A 19,691-nucleotide genomic window follows, 5' to 3' on the forward strand; every position below is an offset into this window, starting at 1 on the left:
TTGTCATTTTTTGCTATTCAATCATAAATACTGAATAGACTAATTAGAAGACCGCAGTTCCCATTCTCAATTGGGATTGTGGTCTGGCCCCTATTTACCAAGCTCAGTAAAGTGCAGGTCCCTCTCCAACCGCCTTTGTCCTCTGCTATAGGTTCTTCAAAAATGACACTTCTACACTTGCCCTATGTCATAAAAGGTAGCGAATGATATCAGGGACAGCGTGTTCTCACAGACACTATCTCTGCACTATCACTGATTTGTCATAATAATAATTACGGGAATACTGCAATATTGATACATAGACCCCTATGGTTTTCTATTGCTAGTGATTAAGGACCTTATTCTGATGGACTCGCAAGGCTGCAAATTTCACAGTTTTTCTAGTCCATCAGATGCCGCCCGCAGTGCGGAACACCCCCCCCCCCCCCCCCCGCACGCCTGCGAATGGATGAGTTACATAATCATCCATTCGCAGGCAGAGATGATCATCGGATGATTTATGCAGCGCTCGCCGTTCAGAGACACCTATATAGTGTAAGAATAAGATCCTAAGTGTTTGATTACATTAAGGTACTGTAAGTGTTTTATCAATAACTATTTTAAAATATTGTCTTAATTTTTCTTTATGGCACTGAATATTTCTCTTCATCCTTCTGTCTTCTAAATGTTCCATGAATGGAATATGTAGTTCACCATTTCAGAAGAATTAATGCTACACATCCATGTTGCTTGCTTGAAGTGATATTTTATCTTAAAATGCATAGACTGGTTATCAGCTTGCTCATAGTCTCCTATTATTCTTTTCATATATCTGGTTTGCAACTTTGAATGCATATAACAAAAATACTTCCCAAACTGTTCATGCTATTTTACTTTTTATTATAGTAACTCCATTGTGTATCTGTTGATTTATTACAGGCAACATGCTGTACAGCTCTAGAAATGCCTGTCCACTCAAATGTGTTACATGTCATTATTGATTATATGTACACAGATGAAGCTCCAGCTGTCAAAGGTGAGTGTGCTGGATTATGTGTAGATGATTATTGAATGCAAATATATCTGATGACAGTTACGTTTCTCAGAGCAAGTAAATCTGCCGCGCCTCTCTGAAGAATATGTCATCCAGTTTGTAGAACCTGTTCTGTGACTGTAGTAAGTTACCTAACTGGCCAGTATCCAGAAAGGATCTCTCTGACTGGTATGTGCAATAAGAAATGATAATTGGGGCAGTAAGAGGTATCCTAGAAGTTGCATGAAATATTCACTAATTATTCATATTTCTAAATGTTTGTGGTTTTCTGCCCTCCACAATATTTTCCTTCATTCCTTTGTGAACTACAAGAAAGAAAAAATGACGTGGTCTGTCATTTTCCAAATATGCTTTCTTTTTCAGTGATGCATTTGTAGACTTTATTTTTTTTTATTTGAGAATCCTATTGTAGTTGATAGGGCTAGTGAAAACCTAGGATACTGCATTGGCAATATGCTATCAGAGTCCTGCTTTACTGCATGGGTCCACAAGACCCTAGGACACCGCATTGCCACTTTGCTATCGGGGTCCTACTGTAGTGCATGGGGCTAGAGAAACCCTAGGACACTGCATTGCCTCTGTGCTATCAGGATCCTACTGTAATGCATGGGGATAGAGAAACCCTAGGACACCGCATTGCCACTTTCCTATTGGGGTCCTAGTGTAGTGCATGAGGCTAGAGAAACTCTAGGACACTGCATTGCCTCTGTGTGATCAGGGTCCTAGTGTAGTGCATGGGGCTAGATAAACCCTAGGAAACTGCATTGCCTCTGTGCTAACAGGGTCCTACTGTAATGCATAGGGCTAGAGAAACCCTAGGACCAGGGCTATTTTTCAGTAGGCTCCAGCAGGATCAGCATCATGTATGGTGAAGCTTGAATAATAAGAATCACATTCATTCAAAAAGTTGTTGTTTGCACAACAAAGCACATTGGTGTATTGCATCTAGTCTTGACAAATCCTTATTAAGCATAATGGACTCTAGTGCGTATATTTTACTATTTTGTTTAAAGTCTTGCTTTTTAAGGATTACAAACAGTCTGGTGAGTGCGCTCTTTGCTTGTCTGACTCAAAGATGTAGTTTACACAGTCCATCACAAGGTGGCAGCAAGTATCTTAGAGAATCCTGTTCCTGATCTGAATACAATATTAAATAAGAGAAAAAGAGATGGATGCCTGTAGTGCAGTAAATGAAATGATCAGCCAGTGGCTGATAGGTACTGTAGTCAGTTAGCCATACCTAATGTACAAATATCCAGACTAAAGCCTCGTACATACTTCACAATTTTTTAAAAGATGTTGCTCAGTAGGGCACTTCTAACCGATATCTTTAAAATAATGTGAAGTGCATAACACATTGTTAATGACTGCCCCTATTAGCTGAACATGCAGGTCAATTTTTGCTTTGTAGCTAACGACTTGCATGTTCAGTGGGGTCACAGTGATGTCACTGAATGATATCTGTAACAATATGGTTCAGTGTGTGTATTTTCAATATTGCTCATCCGCGGATGATACGGTAAACCCATCGGCAGCAGCACAAGTTGTCTAGTGTGTACGCGGCTTTCCTGTCTGTCCAGATATGCAGTATGCAGGATTCTTCCTTATCTTCTTTCAAGGAATTAGAATATTACTGTAGAAACTAATATTTTTTTAAATAGATGCATATAGTTGCCTGGGAATTACATTGGAAGGAGGGGGGGGGGGGGTCCATTCTGGAACAGTAATAAATGCAGGAAGTTCTTTTGGTACTTGTTTCCTAGCACGGCGCCCGTCATAGGTGATCGCATACCTTAACTTAAGGTATGCGATGGACGCGACCGACGCGATTTTTGGGCTATTTTTTTTTAGCCTTTTCCCCGACAAATAAAAAATCGCGTCCACCGCATGCTTTAAGTTAAGGCATGCGATGCGACCGATGCGATGGATGCAATTTTCCATAGGGAACAATGTTAAATGGGCTAATGGACCCGATTTTTTCATTGTATACCCACCCTTATGGGTATTTTACATGACAAATGACCCCCCCCCCCCCCCCCCCCCCCCGAACCCGAACTCTAACTGCATGGTAGATACAGTATAAATAAACTAGTGCGTTATGAAACAGTTTCTGGCTCTCGCCACGCTTCGGGTTGGCGTTAATCGTGGGGTGGCGTTAACAATGGGGGGGCATTAGACCCATCGGGGTGGGTGTACAATGAAAATTGGGGTCTGGGGGGCATTTAACATTGGGCCCAATGTAAAATCGGGTCTCAGGGACCATTTTACATTGGTTCCAATTTAAAAATCGCATCGATCGCATGCAATTTGGTTGCATGCGATTTGATCAACGCGATTTTTTTAGGACCCGATGGATACAATTAAAATCGCAGGCGCCGTGCTAGGAAACAAGTACCATTCTTTTAAAGAAAAATGGGGAACCCCCCCCCAAGCCACTTTAATATTTACTAACATTATTACCTGTTACTGTCCTGAAGAAAATGTAATTGGTGCTCTTATTTGCTTTTAAAAGCCCACCTATTTTTAACAAATGTGTAATAATTATTGCAGGTTTTTATTATAGCAATTTTATTCAGTAGATGAAGATATCAAAAATTCACATGCAAAAAACCCTGAAATTTCAGAAATGAACAGAAGACACATAAATGTGCATGTCGTATATAAAATATACACCGTATAAAGTATTTATCATCAACATTTGTAGTTTTTTATTTTAAGTTAAGTAAACGGAGAAGAGGTAAAAAAGGACAGAAAAAAGGCTGCCTAGCAAACAGGTCTGAATCAGGCCCTTTATCTCTCGCTAAGATTTGGTAAATCTCCCCTGTCATGGGGTACTGTGGTGATGCTCAGGATTTCTCAGTTTAGCCAGCTGTAGTTCGGTCCAGCTTTTGGGCTTTTAACCTCAATAAATAGGCAGCCATAGATCACCTTGATGTAGTATGCTTTTCTTCATAACTATCTTATTGCTTTGGTCTGCCCTCAATCCCAGATCCATAGGATGGGACTGGCAGCATCTTCATAATTGGATTAGAAGTACCTTCCATAGTACCTCGCTCACTACCACTATGGCCCGTATTCAATGCTCTCATGTGAGCTGTGACTGCGAGCAGTGTAGATCGCTCCCATCACAGCTCGCGGGTCAGTGTTCAACTGACCCCCCTGCACACGCTGTTTCCACCTCACTGGGTTTTTACAGCGAGGTGGAAATGGCGTGTGCGGCCCCCAATACAGCGGGGCTCGCGGCTAATGCAGGAAGTTTGGGGGGATCCTCAACGTTTTCTGACAGCGAGGATTCCCCCAGAACGTTGAATAGGGTGAGCGGCCGGCAAGGGTGGCTTGTTTTTTGTGATCCTCGCCGTTAAACCCCCATTGCCGGCCATATTGAATCTGGCCCTATGTTTCTTTTCTGTTGCTTTTGCTTTGGTAGTAGGTCTCTTCTGGGAAGTCCACATGGGTTTTAAGCAGAGCAACTCTGCAAGATGGGACCTGTATATTCTCCTACTTTTATGAGTCAAGTTCTGCTGACGCTGGTCTGAATCCTCTCATATTTTTATGTCACCTCGGGGTAAAGGACTCAAAATCAACAGAGGCTCAAAGTGTATATTTTAATTTTCCACCAAGGAATACATCCCTTGCCCTGGCAAAGCAAGGCCAGCTTATGTTTTCAAGGTTCTTTTTTTTTTTTTTTTTTTTCTTGGCAGTGGTAAACTAAAGGAAATGAGGCTGCAGAAATATTTGGTAAAGGTGGAGTTGGTAGTATATTACAAATATACTGCTTGCTATAAGGTAGATCCAAATGAGATGTATTTGTTTTGGGGATGTGGTATACAGTATTTATATCTGCTATTGCATATTCGCTGGTAGAAAACATTTACCGGTACTCTTGTTTGATGTCATTTTATTTCAATGATTTGTTTTAGGATTTTGGTTTTATTCCTCACTTTCTAAATTTGACTACTGCGTTATTTGCTAACCAAGGTATTTCCACGATAATGTGTCCACAGTTAATCATAAAATAAGACATTGCGTTGTATTTTAGTAATTATGCATACTGTAAGTTTTGCTTTGCCGAATACGTAAACCTGGGTTTGGGTCATTAGGTCCACCCATATTAGCTCGGCACACTATTCTATTCTCCCTCCATGCCCTAGTGGATGATAGGGCATGAAATACGGCCCGTCGGCACATGACAGATAACAAAAACTCATGTCAACCTTTTGACTGTCGGCCTTGCTATTGTCAACCTAATGCTTGTGTTGACCTTCAACCCCTGTTGACCTTTGCCATGTTGACCTACAGATGTAATGCCTCTCAGCCAGCCCAGGGAATCGTATCGGCGAACTCTGTCAGAACAGGGCACGTGAGCGTCTCATGCACAAGCGCCCCCTTCTGCGTGCTGGTGAATGGCGGCGGATGGTGATAGAATTGCTAGGAGCAGCTTTAAGGAGAGCTTATCATCTGTATTTCATGTGTCGACCTAAGCTGTGTCGTCCTTCTGTGGTCGACCCAATACATGTTGGCCTAATGACCGTATACTATAAACTTAGGCCTCAGTGCTTGGTGAGAATGATGTAAAGCAGTGTTAGAATAGTCACTTTTAGTAAATGAAAGCTTAGGTGGCTCCTAAAGGGCAAAGTTGTCTTATTTTTTCTCTCTTAATTGTATATAGTAGAAATAAAGATTACAAAAGTTTCATTGCAGATTGTTATTTTGAATATTAAATTCTACAACTTCTGATTTGTAATTATTTCTTGCTTTTATTTTTTTCAGGATCTTCAAATGTTGAATTTGTCTGCAATGTCCTAGTTATGGCAGACCAGCTGCTTGTTATTCGTTTGAAGGAGATATGTGAAGTCACTCTAACTGAAAGACGTGAGTAGGAGAACAAGTGTTGCTAAGGAGAAGTTATTCCGTTTCTGTTTTTAATCAAGCCCTTTATTGAAAGGAAAACAAGATAGTATGAGGTCTCACATAAAATAACACACATGCAGTAAATTAGCAAGCAAAAGGCTCTTACAATTCTATGTAATTTATGCACCACATAATGCACGGAGCACAGCTAACCGTTCTTATAAATTCTGCAAATAAACACTTAAATAGACAAGGCGGGAAAGAAGTCGCTGTTTATATTGGGCCTAAACCACATTGGAAATAATTGTAACAATCCAGGAGCATATTCTGCATTATAGTAATATGTAACCATGTTATATTCAATATGCCAGTCTCTAGACGCCGAAGCTTGGCTCAACATACTGTACTTTAGTACTAGTTTCTAAAAAAAAATCTCAAAAGTTTAAGGAAGATTATCTAAGGTTAGAGGATGGGATGTGACTTTGGGCTCCTTTATGCATCTGTGCTTTCAAAGGAATCTAATCGGATCCCTCCCAGCATTCCCGCAATGTCCGCGTCCTTCTGCGCATGCACAGATGGAACGCCGGGTAATAAACCTCAAATCCAGGGACCTGCGGTCATCACAAATGACATCTCTTATGGGGAGAGCTTCCCTTTACTATTACTAATATTTGTGTGCATATCCGATCAGTATCAGCGCAGTAAATTATGGGATGTACTGTGCAAGTTGGTACAGCGCAAGTGCAAGCTGGCCCAGAGAGAGAGAGATAAAGACTAATCCTTGGAGAGAGAAAAACTACAAAGCTATCATAGTCTGTCCTTTTACAACAGGGGTGGGGAACCTTTTTCGGGCCAAGGGCCGTTTGTAATAGAGGAAATTCCTTCGGGGGCCATATATAAAAAATCCACTTACAAATTGCCCTGCGGCAGCCGTCCCGCGCTCCGGCGGCTGCCACTGAATAGCACTCCCAGTGTCCGGATTGCACTGCAGATTGAGTCATCTCGCGAGAGATACCAACCTGTCATGAGAACCCCCCTGTACTTGACTCCCGTCCAAGCCACTGGATGGGTGAGTGGGCCATTTAGCCTGTCTACGTGTCCATTTAAGACCTGCGGGCCGGAGGTTCCCCACCACTGTTTTAAAGGCTAGGCTTAAAAAAGTTCAGAAGTGGAGTGGTTGGTACTTTATCTCTTTCCATCTTATCTCTCACTAGCTTTTTGGTAGCTCTCCCCCATAAAAGTCTGTATAGAAGAAAGTGGAGTTAACTGCTCCATGTGTACAATAATAGTGTATCTAGGATCCTCTGTGTGCATCACCAGCCCATTCTATAACTGTGTGTTTCCTTGTACATAAACTTAAGTACATCAGCAGTAATTAATAAAGAATATGGGCAGGGTCACGTAGATTTTGTATGATTCAGTTAAGTACAAGGTCCTGAAGGAGTCATTAGTTAGGACCAGAACCATTATCTAACCCTTTGAGTGCCAAGTGAATTTGTCAAAATTGGTGTGAAAATTGCCAAGCAAACATTTTTATTCATCCATAATGACCTTTAATGTTTACCTTATATAGTAAATATCTTTTCTTATACAACATTTTTTATTCAAATTTATATAACAAATGTGAGAGATGCTGGCATTTTTAGTGGATAATTTGCACAGCGCTCACAGATGTTGGCATTTTTAGAAAATATTTTGCGCATCTCTCTGAGATATTGGCAGACTATTGTGTCAACAGTAGAATATTAAATATTAGTTTAAGTGGAATGTATAATGTAGGAGCAGTATCACATCATCGTAATAATTATTTTATGCAAAAGGATCATTGCAAATCAAGTATCCCACCTTGGTATATAACAGCAGAGACAAATTACACACTTTGGGTTCCCATCCCAACAAAACGCTAAATTGAATATTCCTTGATCTTCATGATGAAGTGCTTTATTGTAAATATAATTTACATTAGTACAGCTTCATAGCAAGGTTGTTATGATGCAAGTGTACAGGAGGAGTGCTCCCTTAGTTGCATCTGTCAACAGATCTGAAGTGAACTTTGTTCCAGGGTATGTAACATTTGCATCTATCATCTGGATATTTAGCGCTGGTTCTTTGTAATAAGGTCTGTTGGGTGTTTTGGAAAAAATGTTAACATAAAGTGCACCTGCACTAGGACCTGGACATAACAAGCTCAGCAAGGTTGGTACTTTAAAAATAGGTAACCAGAGATGGGGTAATCACACTATTAAGGTAAAGTTTTAAAATTAATTAAGTATTTTTTGAGCTCATGAGTATTTGAGTGAAAGTAATATAAACTTTAGTAAAATATTTAAAAGTAGTGCTGGAAGTAAATTACAGATGTGTCCACATACATCTATCCTGTACGCTACACATGAGCACTGAATGACTCGGTAGCAGGGCTGTGGAGTCGGAGGAAATTGCGAGTACCTGGAGTCAGATTCGGCAAACAATGCTCCGACTCCGAAAATTATAATTAATGACTTCTCTACTGTAAGAATAAAGACCAATGCATGCAGTGCATCACGTAACTGCAAAACGAACACGTTAAGTGACCGTGAAAAAGCATGCTTTTCCTGTGCTTCACTATGTGGCACGCAACGCACAATTCGGAGCACCAATACTTATAAATGTATTCTCCCTTGTAGTTTACAACTTATTTCCAACGTTCAATAAGGTTTTCAATACCTTGTTGGTAGAAATCACCTGGTGTAGACTCGAAAAATTCATTCAACCAAGCGCTCCCACCATACGCACAACATCATTTTACGCGGATGAAGATCTTGTTTCATGTGCGGGGTCGTTTGTTTACCTTGGCTAAGCCATTCCTTACGCTGGTTCATATTGATGTACAGGCACCATTTTTCGTCGCCAGTAACGATTCGGTAAAGAAATCGTTTCTTGTGTCCATGAATTGAACAGTGACGAGCAAGCAAACCAGCGGAGATTGTGGCTCGTTGATTTTTGTTGTCGCCACAAAGCATGCGGAGCTCATGCTCCACACTTCTGAACCTTTCCTATTGTTTTTGTTCCCAAAACAACCAAATAATGTGTTTTTTATCTTTGAACTGGTAAAGTTCCTGTTCCTGATGTTTATGCCTACTGCTACTATCCAGCCATTTAATTAATTAATAATTTTTTTTTATAAAACTTTGTTTTCATTGTGTTTGTCATTTGCTTAAACTGTTCAATACAGTAGACTGTTGGCTTCCCAGCCTCTAGTTTTTGTAGTAATAATATGTATGTTGCCTTTCTTTCCTTCAAGGAATGTATCAAATACATTTGCATATTAATACAGAGGAGTCTGAGTCGAGGAGTCGGCGTCAGAAGTACGAGGATTCGGGGTCGGAGTCGGAACATTTATCTCCCGTCTCCACAGCCCTGCTTGGTAGTGCTGAGTGCCTTATTCAGTTACAATCTGTCTTATTCGCAAACCAGTGCGAATAAGATGCACAAGTAGGGGGGTTTCTCCATACAAAATGCTTCATTACTGGAAAACACTGTAATGGAACATTTCATATGCAGATACAGTTGTGGTCACACAGGATAAGGCACTAAGAAGGGAGACTTTGGGTTAGGCACGAAGAGGGCAGGGTTATGGTTAACAGTGGGGAGGGTTAGCATCCTTACCTAGCAGATGTTGAGATTCTACACCAGTGGTGTCAAACTCATGGCCCTCCAGCTGTTGTGGAACTACACGTTGCAGCATGCCCTGCTACAGTTTTAGCAATCCGTTGTATAAAATCTATGACCGTGCATGCTAGGACCTGTAGTTCCACAACAGCTGGAGGGCCATGGGTTTGACACCACCGTCCTACACCTCAGGATGCTGCTGTCAGTCCTCGGATCGCCAACATCCCATATGCGGGATGTGGATCCCGGTGTCAACAATCTGCTTTTATGTCAGGGAGCCCTTCAGTAGTAATATCTGTTTTGACTACCAGGGAGTTGTGTTAAAGAAGAAACACGTGGCAAGTTATTGGAGCAAAAACCACAACGTATGATTGAGGAAGTTACTAAATAATATATTTGCATCCATAATAAACTCACAGGGAGTAAAGGCAAGCTCACCATAACCCAACTGCTAATGCATGAGTCAGTGCAGAGATTTTAGGCCCTTTTAGACATGGGTGATTCACCCTGCATTGAAGCACAAAGCATTAATAAATACCATAATGCAAGTGATTGTAGCTCGTCTGGTGCTTGGTACCCTGCTATGCTGCAGGTCAGGATGAGACTCGGTGATATATAGTGTGTGTATTTTTAGCAATAGGAATTTCTTCTAAATAGGTTTGCGGTAGGAATGAAGTTGTGTGTTGCAGTTGAAAAACTTGCCAAGGAACAAAAATTGTAACAGATATTCTGTATACTACTGAGGCTCCTGCAATGCCACTGTCATCCCAGCAAGGAGAGTGCTGGGAATTGATCATAGCAATGTCCTAAGAATATGACCAAATTTATTGAAGGCAGTCTGACTAGGAATGGGGGTATCCGGTAACTGAAAAAATACAATTGTATTTATTTTCAAACCTCAGTGGATGTGAAATGTAATACAGGTGGTGTCTTTTATATCCACACTTCTTGGGGCCAGTAGTATTTTGGATTTTGACATTAAGTTACATCTTGGGTCCATAGTCTGAAAGGAATGGTGTACAATATTATATAATGTTGCTGATAAAACAAAGTTTGAGTAAATTGAACCATTACAAAGCAAAGGTCTTTTTTTCAGCACTCAAACTAATATAAAAAAATCTGTGACACCTAACAAAGGGAAGAAACTGTATATGATGCATTGATGTGTCCTGCCACTGCAAAGAAGAGGGACCACTGTTAACCAATTTTCCTGGACTCCCCAAGAGCTACCATTTAGTTTTTTAAATTATTCATCAGCTTGGACAAATTCTGGAAGACACAGGAAGAAAGGAGCTTACACCCTTATATACCCTCCTGTCCTTATCCCCTTACTGCCATAGAGCAGTCAAACACAATAAGCAGAGGTGTGCAAGGTCATTTTGCTTAAAACCAAGATTTGAAGATTTGTGTGTTTTTGAAGTCTCTGCAGCCATGATTTGGTGCCACTGGAGAACTGTGTGCTGATGGACTGTGGTAGTGAATCGATGACTGCTGTGCTGTGTCCAATCCAGTCCCCTTAGGCTCATTAGTGTTAACATTGGCCAAGATAGCTACCAGTAAACAAGCGGTTAACTAATTACTATTATTTTATATATATATATATATATATATGTATATATATATATATATATATATCTGCATATATATATATATATATATATATATATATATATATATATATATATATATATATATATCTGCAGCCACGAAGATACTATTTTTCATGTTTTTTAGGATTGCCCTATTATATCTTTTTGGCTTAGTGTTTATCATCATCTCTGAAGTCTTTGGTCTCACACTATTTCCGGACCCCTCTGTGGCTCTATTACACTGGTATCCTAGCTCAGTACCCCAGTCTGCCCATTATGTTTTAGGCCATATTCTACTATCCGCCAGAGCCATTATTGCCCAACAATGGAAATCCCCTTTCATACCCACATTTGACAAAGTGGTCTCTAAAACTAAATTTAATTTTGAAATGGAGACCAAAGGTGTCTCTTACTTCACAGTACTCTCTTCTCCTGCTGTTATGAAATGACTCCCATGGCATGTCTGTATCACAGGGGGAAAGGGAGCTCCATCAACACATACCATGTCGCAGTCTCAGCCTTCTCCTTTTGATTTAAATGAGTCGCCTTCAACAGCCTCTGATGTCTAACATATTCAATGTACTTTGCTTATCTTACCTCCTTTGTCTTTTTCACTACTTTAAATCATCAATACCTCTGTACCACCTGCTCCCTCAATCCCCACTCCCCTTTCTCTTTGTTATCCCCCTTGTTTTATTTTTACCCCCTTGTTATTACTATGAAAATTTGAAATAAAGATTTAATGTTGGGAAGAAAAAAAATGTGTGAGGTGTCTTTTGTGACAAAATGAAAAGACAAAAGTTGGGGATTTTTTTGGGACAACTTGTGTGTCCGATAAAGCTCCAAAGGTTTTTTAACTATAAAACACAGAAATTAGTGGATACATAACCAAAGCTTTAGCTCCACACCTGTGGACTTCCAAACATGAAAATATGTGTGCTTTTAAAATTCCCCAAGCACTTCTCAGCTATGTAGAGTTTTGTGAGCTTCGAGTTTATCTAAGAAAATCTAGAAGAATAAGAATTCCATAAGAATATATGTAGGAGTAATGCAACCATATGTATAATGTGTCTATACATATGGGTTGATAAGACAATAGTAGCCTCCTTATTCTTCAATACACAGAACATGTAGATACTCAGAGGACATTGATGACAATGAAGGGGCATGGAACTGCTGATACAGTCTTTATAACGTACTGTATTTTTACTCTTGTTTTCCTGTGCAAGCAATGCTTATATTGATGGCAGAGAATGATGTGTTTGCCATGAGTGTATTGCCATTACGTAAGCAATCAACTGAGATAGCCAAAGTTACTGCATATTTGAATTATACCTGTTTTGTATATGGAGAACAGCTGGTCAGCTCCATTACTCATGTTACTTACGCATTGTGTGGGTTGTTGGAGAGTAACGCCTCTAAGCAACAGTGACCACACCAAATTAGCCCAGAGCAACGTGTTATCTGGCTGGGAGGAAACATGATAAAAGATGACTTCTAATGTCTCCTGTTTGCTGTGCAGTGCTTGGCAAATATGAACGCAGTGCTCCCAGAGCTAGAGCAATAACCCATATGTACACACTGTTCTATTTGTGATCTTTATGACATTTACAATTGGGGAGCAAAGACCTTTTATTTGTAATGTCAACTGATTAAAGAGCTGCTGTGTGCATACAGTATATATTGCAATAAAGCACACATTTTCTTGGGATTGTGTGGGAATGCAGGTTCCTCTGCTTGGAATCTGTTAATGGGCGATGTGTCTGGACTTTTAACCTTAATTAACAATGACTATGTTTAATAATCTCAGTATATCTTTAGAAATGTTCATTTTATAGAGCTACATATATATTCTCATATCCTTATGCAATTCTTTTGTCTATTATTATAATAATAAATCATTTTATTTATTTATTACCAGTTTCTTATAAAGCGCATACACATTCCGCAGCGCTTTACAGAGAATATTTGAACATTCACATCAGTCCCTGCCTAAGTGGAGCTTACAATCTATATTCCCTACCACATGTACACACACACAGACATTCTAGCGTTAATTTTGTTGGAAGCCAATTAACCTACCTGTATATTTTTGGATTGTGGGAGGTAACCGGAGTAAACCCACGTAAGCACGGGGAGAATATACAAACTCCGCACAGTTATATTGCAATTTTCTCCTAAAAGGAAGGAGTGCTTTTCCATTAGCTTTTACAGCTTTTACATTTTTAAAAAATAAGCTTAGTAGTGTATATTGGTGAAATGGTTAAGTAAATAGCTATTCTATTTTTGAAGGATTCTAGAGTGACCTCTTGCACTGTGCAGGGAAGAGGGTTCCATAGAGTTGTGGCCACAAAGCTTAAAGCTAGACCCCCAGATGAGTTCAGGGAGATTCTATGTACAGTTAGTAGTCCATCATCTACAGATCGTAGTTATCAAGTGGGACAGTAAGGAATCAGAACCTGCTCCAAGTACTTTGGGCCCTGGTCATGAAGGGATTTGTAAGGCAGCCAATCCTGAAAGTTTTTTACCATCCTACAGGTAGCCAGTGGAAGGAGTAGAGAAGGGGGCTGGTTGGTTAATAGCAGGGCAGCTGCATTCTTCTGCTGAGAGATAAAGATAGAGCCCCCCCCCCCCCCCCCCCCCCTAGAGTCAAATCCCACCGTGCAAATTAATATGCTCACTTTGCCAATTAATGTGTACAGCTCCATATCTATTCGCAGCAATGCAAATATGTCCAAAACCCCTTGTAACAGGCTCACCATCTAATGATTTTTACAATGGACACAAGTCAACACAGGCACAGAGTTGGAGGTGCGATAGAGAAAGGCATATCCAGCTTGGAGTTGACGCCACACACCCTCCATTAAAACGCTCAAGCACGACTAGCATTTTTTCAGGAACTCCTAGCATTATCAAAAGGCATGCCTGCAATTTTTTAGCACTGTCCCTAAACGGCCGGTTTCCACCTCCCAGACGCCTAATTCCTGTCAATCACTTTGCGAAGGCTGTGCAAATAGAAATAAAAGCAAGGATGTTAGCAATATCAGATTTTATGTGCAGCACATGAAACCTAGCATCTGTTGCAATAGACCACTGGCGCATGCAATCACCCGTAGACACTGAACGATGTGGAGATTTGTCATTACAAAAATGCAAATCGGCTTGACATTACTCCAGTATGTATCCAGCTTAAGGGGGAAAGTCCTAAGATGTGTGCGTGTATGTATGTGTATATATTTATACTGATATTCTTAAAACCCCATCCACAAGAATATTAAAATTGGGGTAAAATAAGGAATGAAGTGCAAAAAAAGTAATTGGACACATGCTTAGTATCGCATTGGACACCCTCTAGTTTGCAATGTGAAACAGCTCAATTTGGCATTGACTCCTCAACTGATCGGAAGATCAGGATAGATGTCAATCCATACCATCTGGTTAAACTCCTATAGCTCTCTGTTATCTATAGGTACAGGGTCTACACTATGTCCCATAAATGCTCAATTGGTTTCATGTCGGGTGAATGTGGTAGCCACACCATTTGTTGGCACTCTCCAGAATGCTTCTCTAACCAGTTCTTGACAGCTTGGGACCAATGACATGGTGCATTATCCTGCTGGATACATGAAGCCAAGTGATCACCAAGTTTTGCAACATAGGGCGGTATTCAATGAGCCTGATTCGCCAGGTTTTTATGGCGAATTTGTGCTGTTTGGCGAATTTCTGACAAAAACGGTGAATCACCCTATTCAATGACCATATGGCGAATACATTTGAAGGTTTTTTTCGCCATGATTCACCGAGTAGCAATCGCTATCTTTTTATGGTGAAGTGGAATGTGAACTTTTAAAATAAAGTGTTTTGTTTTTTACATTTGGTGTCAAAAAATCAGGAATTTTATTCTGAGGAGGGGCATGCTATTTTTATTCATGTGCTGTAAGCACATGAATATATATTTAATTTTAAAAATAATATTTTTTTTTTAATATTTTTTTTACACAGCATCCAGCAGGTGGCGCCAGAGCGGAGCCGCTCATTACATATTCATATATTCACTGCACGATCATTACGATCCTGTGTAGTGAATATACGCTCGCCTGCTGGCACCCACGGGGGGGCAGCCTGTGCTGCCTGGCACCCGGGGAGCACACCTAACCCCCCACAAAGGTCTGGGCTAGGCAGAGAGACTACCATCTCTCTGCCTGGCACCGTCCTGAGGCTCCCTGCGGCAATCGCCGCAGGAGCTCATATTCGCCAGTCAGGGGCTTGCTGCCCCTGACTCGTTGAATACCGGAGCCCGCCGGCTCCGGAACGTGGCGAATGTGCAGCGAATCCAAAAAAGGATTTGCTGCACCTCGCAGGTATTCACATTGAATACCGCCAAATGTGGTTAATGATCAGTGACGTGTTCAGATGGACCAACAGACCCAACCAGTGCCACTTGAACACACCACACACCATTATGGGAACACATCTGCACTTTTATATAGTATATCTTTTATGTTCTGCCTGCCATACACTTTGCATATCTTACAGAGCTTGCACCCTAGTGACACATTAGTTTGTAGCTAGGCACAGTAAATGTATATGTGTCTAAATTCAACTAAATACAAATATTTAGTTGTATTACAGGTTTTTATTATACATAATACATAATGTAAACACCTCTCTGTGTTTTTTGTTTATTCCTTTCCCCAGTTACTCTGAAGAATGCGGCTGAATTACTGGAATTTGCTGCTTTGTACAATGCCGACCAGTTAAAACTTTCCTGTTTGCAGTTCATAGGGTTGAACATGGCAGCTTTATTGGAAGCAAGGTATGTTTATGTCATTTTTCTTTTTGGTTTTGTATTAATTAAGACACCAGCACACTGTTTGTTATGGTCTATGACAGTGGTTCCCAGTGTGCTGTGGCGCCCTGTTTTGCCTTGGGACACTTGCAATTGCAATTCAAATTGGGCAGTGTAATATGCAAAATCAGTGCTTGTGGTTTCCAATCTTAAAATATGTAGACAAACAGAAGCAAGTTCTGTCTCTCACCAACTTATCTAATGGCGTGTACACACAGGGTGGCCATCGATACCGATTTGATATCTGCAGGTGCCAGCATCGGCCGGGAGGGAGGGACAACACAAGGACCGTGTGCAGGGGAACAGAGGGGGAATGCTGCATTGAGCAGCATGGAACTGCTTTTGATCTGGCACATCAAAGCAGAAATAGACTTGCCTGACAGTCTATTTCTGCTTTCTATCCCAATGCAGGGTTGGTGCAATGATTGTGATGGGTGTCTAGAGGCAGTATGGCTAGCAAGGGATGGGTGTTTGGGTGGCATGGTGTGTTCTGGGTTGTAAATGATGGCAGTTTTGCCCATCAGAGGTGGGTTCTGGTGTAGCTAGTAGGTGGTGCATACTTGGCTTAACCCTGGAGATGGTCTGTCATCTTCTCTTCCACTTTAGTTAATTTCATTAGAGTAATGCAAACAGCCAACATAGTAGGCTCAGCGACCATTTAGCCAGCAATTCTGGCTAATATCGCTGTGTGTACGGTTAAGCTATCCTGGCAGTATTACTGACCTGTCCAATCATCTTCAGTAACACTCAAAATCTACTACTTGAAGTAGTGGTTAGAATAAAGGATTTTGTCCAAAAATGACAACCTATTTAACTTATACAGTATGTGTGTTTCTACATGTGCACAATCAATACACACACACACACACACACACACACACACACACACATTATGTATATACAAGAGATGCAGTGCATGTTAACTTGTCCAGTACCCTCCAAATAGACATCTATATGTCTGTCCCTGATATGTGTATATACAGAACATCATTATAATGTGTTACTTGTTGACATTCTGCAATTAACTTTTTTTTTTCAGGACAAACGTAACTCTTTCTACATTATTATGTTATTTAGTAATCTTTTATCATTTTGTAGGTCTTTGGATGTACTGAGTGATGATGTACTTAAGGACCTGGCAGAATTTTATAGAAGAATGGTACGCATACTTTAGGTGTGAATTTGAGATACTCTTTGGTAAATTTATTAAGATGAGGTTCTATTCAAGATTGGATGTTGATTCTAACTATTATCTACTAAAAGTTGCTAAATTGATAAGTAGATTCCATTGTGCTGTGAAGGACTCTCCAACTCACTTACTGTGGCTTTCTGTTATGTAGTTTCCCAACATATTTCTTACTATCTAACAAGACTGTGTTATAGAATTACTGGTTACTGATATCTGATGGTTCTTCTGCAGGGGAATATAAAGAGAACTAATCTGTCCCAAGGAGATTTAGCTTTAAATACAGTATTTCCTATTGAGTAGTGATCAACTATATGCAGTCCATACTGATGACCTTAAGGTGCCCACACACTAGAATGATATTTGGGCCGATTTACGCTAAATCGCCCGATATTTACCGATAATCAGTCGAAAATCGGCCGATGCTCTCTCCCGTGAAACTTTTGCTAAATCTTCTGATCTTACGTGCTGCACAAAAGATCAGAAGATTTAACAAAAGATCCATAGGAACGCACACGGGATCTTAAGAAAAATCTTTGGTAAAGATGTGCACTTGCCTGAAATCTTTTGTCCCGATCGGACAAAAGATTTGAAGGCTAATTTATGCGCACATCTTATGATCGCAGATCTTTCTAGTGTGTGGGCACCTTTAGAAATGTTAAACTATGACATTATGAAAATGTCACCGTTAGGCATGCCTGAAAACCTTCTGAAAGTCGGCATGGTAAATGTCAGAACGATAACCCTAGCAAGCATGTTCTTTGTCAACATTTGGATCATGATGCCATGGTCACTGTCAACCTAACATACCAACCACTGATGAACAAGTTGGAAATGCTAAACATTTGTATTTTTATGTCTTTAGAGTGCAATTGTTTTAATATGTGCTAGTCTAAACTTTTTTTTTTTAATATATATAAACTGAGATCCCTGCTATGGACAAGAGAATGATCACGCCATACTTGGATGGACCAGATGTTAGCGCCTTAGAATTGGAAGATGGCGACAGTTTCATGTCTCTTGGGGATGACAGTTTCTCTGAACAAACTACTCCGTAAGCCTTTCTTTAAAATTACATCCTGTGCGTTCCGAGTGTTACTAATTGGCATCTGAATATCCACCAATACCACAGGATACTACTATACAGTATATGTAAAAAACTCTTAGAACAGTGTTGACCTTTAACATCGTGTCACCCTACTATATTGCATAGTCTGACATTGTAATACACAATTGCAATTATTTAGCACTCCAGCCTTTTATAATGTGTCAGTGGTGAATGTTTGAGAATGCTGGATGTCATTTTCGGTCATTTTTATAAATCTCGCTATATTGATTCACTCAAATTCTTAAACGTTCTTCCATTTTTAATATGTTGTGCTGCTGTGGTATTGAACCTGGAGACCCTTGCTGTTTAATTGCTAAGAAATATATGGTTTCTACGGTGATGGGTATGCTAGTTGAATTGATTACATTCACAGTGTGATCGTGCTGTAATCAATTTCTGCATTACCTTCAGTCTAACTCCATGACTCAGAGGTACGGTTGCCTGAGACATGGGAATGTTCAGTGTTGACTAAAAGTGACTGTTACAAGCATCTTGGATATACTAGAACACATACAAGAGGCTGCTGCCATTTAAAAAAAAAAGTAATAATAATTTTAATTATTGTATTTAGAGAAACACTTTCCAAGAAAGCTAAAACCAGACCCAAAAAGAAACCAAGGAAGCGATCTGACAGCTCTGGAGGCTATAACCTTTCAGATGTCATTCAGAGCCCTCCATCCACAGGTCTGTGTCTGCAGTTACTTCTGTTTCAGTATGATTTTGTCATTTTTTTAATAGTATTTTTAGATCATATTTTAGTATTATGAATACTATCTACAGCTTTGTCCTCATACATCTATCCTCAATATGCGACGCAGCAGGGAATTCCTGGTGCGAGTTGTGTGCAACTCTAGTAGCAACATGATGTAACTAGGAAGTACCAGTAGACTGATGATTTGATAATTGTGTGCATACAGATTACAACTTAATTTATGTTCGACGAAAGCTGCAGCTGCTGCATTGTAGCACTTCATATACAGTTTGAGGGCCTGATTCAGAGATACACCCTAGCTCAATGGTTAGTACACATCTTCAATAGTGGCCGGTCACTGCATGAGCAGGATGTGTAGCCCTCCATCTGTGAGACCACTTGCAGTGTCTCCCAGCCACCGCTTGATTGATAAGCTACAGTGCTTGAGAGGCAGGCAGAGTGTGTCTGGCCAGCGTTTCTGGAAATGGGTGAGCGTCACCAATATTTTTTTTGAGGGACTAGGGGATAATGCCAGGGTACACGCAATATGGCTGCACACATATTTCATGGCCTTGCAAGCCGCCAGGAACTGGCCAGGATAAGTAAACCTCAGCTTATTCAGCCTTGCCACACCTGCAGCCATCGCAACCGATGGTTACAATGGTGTTCCGAGGCAGTGTCTATGCTTGCTGCAATCTTAGCACAGATGCAAAGCAGGAGATTTTATATACATACT

General features: G+C 40.4%; 1 protein-coding gene across 3 annotated transcripts in view; it reads left to right on the forward strand.

Annotated features, from left to right (window-relative positions):
- IBTK (inhibitor of Bruton tyrosine kinase) overlaps positions 1-19,691 on the forward strand; it is a 95,329-nt gene that overhangs the window by 33,762 nt on the left and 41,876 nt on the right. For all 3 annotated transcript variants that reach the window (XM_083177145.1, XM_083177144.1, XM_083177143.1), the window contains exons 16-21: positions 919-1,015; positions 5,804-5,905; positions 15,820-15,937; positions 17,069-17,129; positions 18,083-18,210; positions 18,836-18,948. In XM_083177145.1, the coding sequence (XP_083033271.1) occupies positions 919-1,015; positions 5,804-5,905; positions 15,820-15,937; positions 17,069-17,129; positions 18,083-18,210; positions 18,836-18,948 (619 nt within the window). The remainder of the gene's footprint in view (positions 1-918; positions 1,016-5,803; positions 5,906-15,819; positions 15,938-17,068; positions 17,130-18,082; positions 18,211-18,835; positions 18,949-19,691) is intronic.

The sequence above is a fragment of the Crinia signifera genome, chromosome 3 (assembly GCF_055691185.1).
Source record: "Crinia signifera chromosome 3, ASM5569118v1, whole genome shotgun sequence".
NCBI classification, from domain to species: Eukaryota; Metazoa; Chordata; class Amphibia; order Anura; family Myobatrachidae; genus Crinia; species Crinia signifera.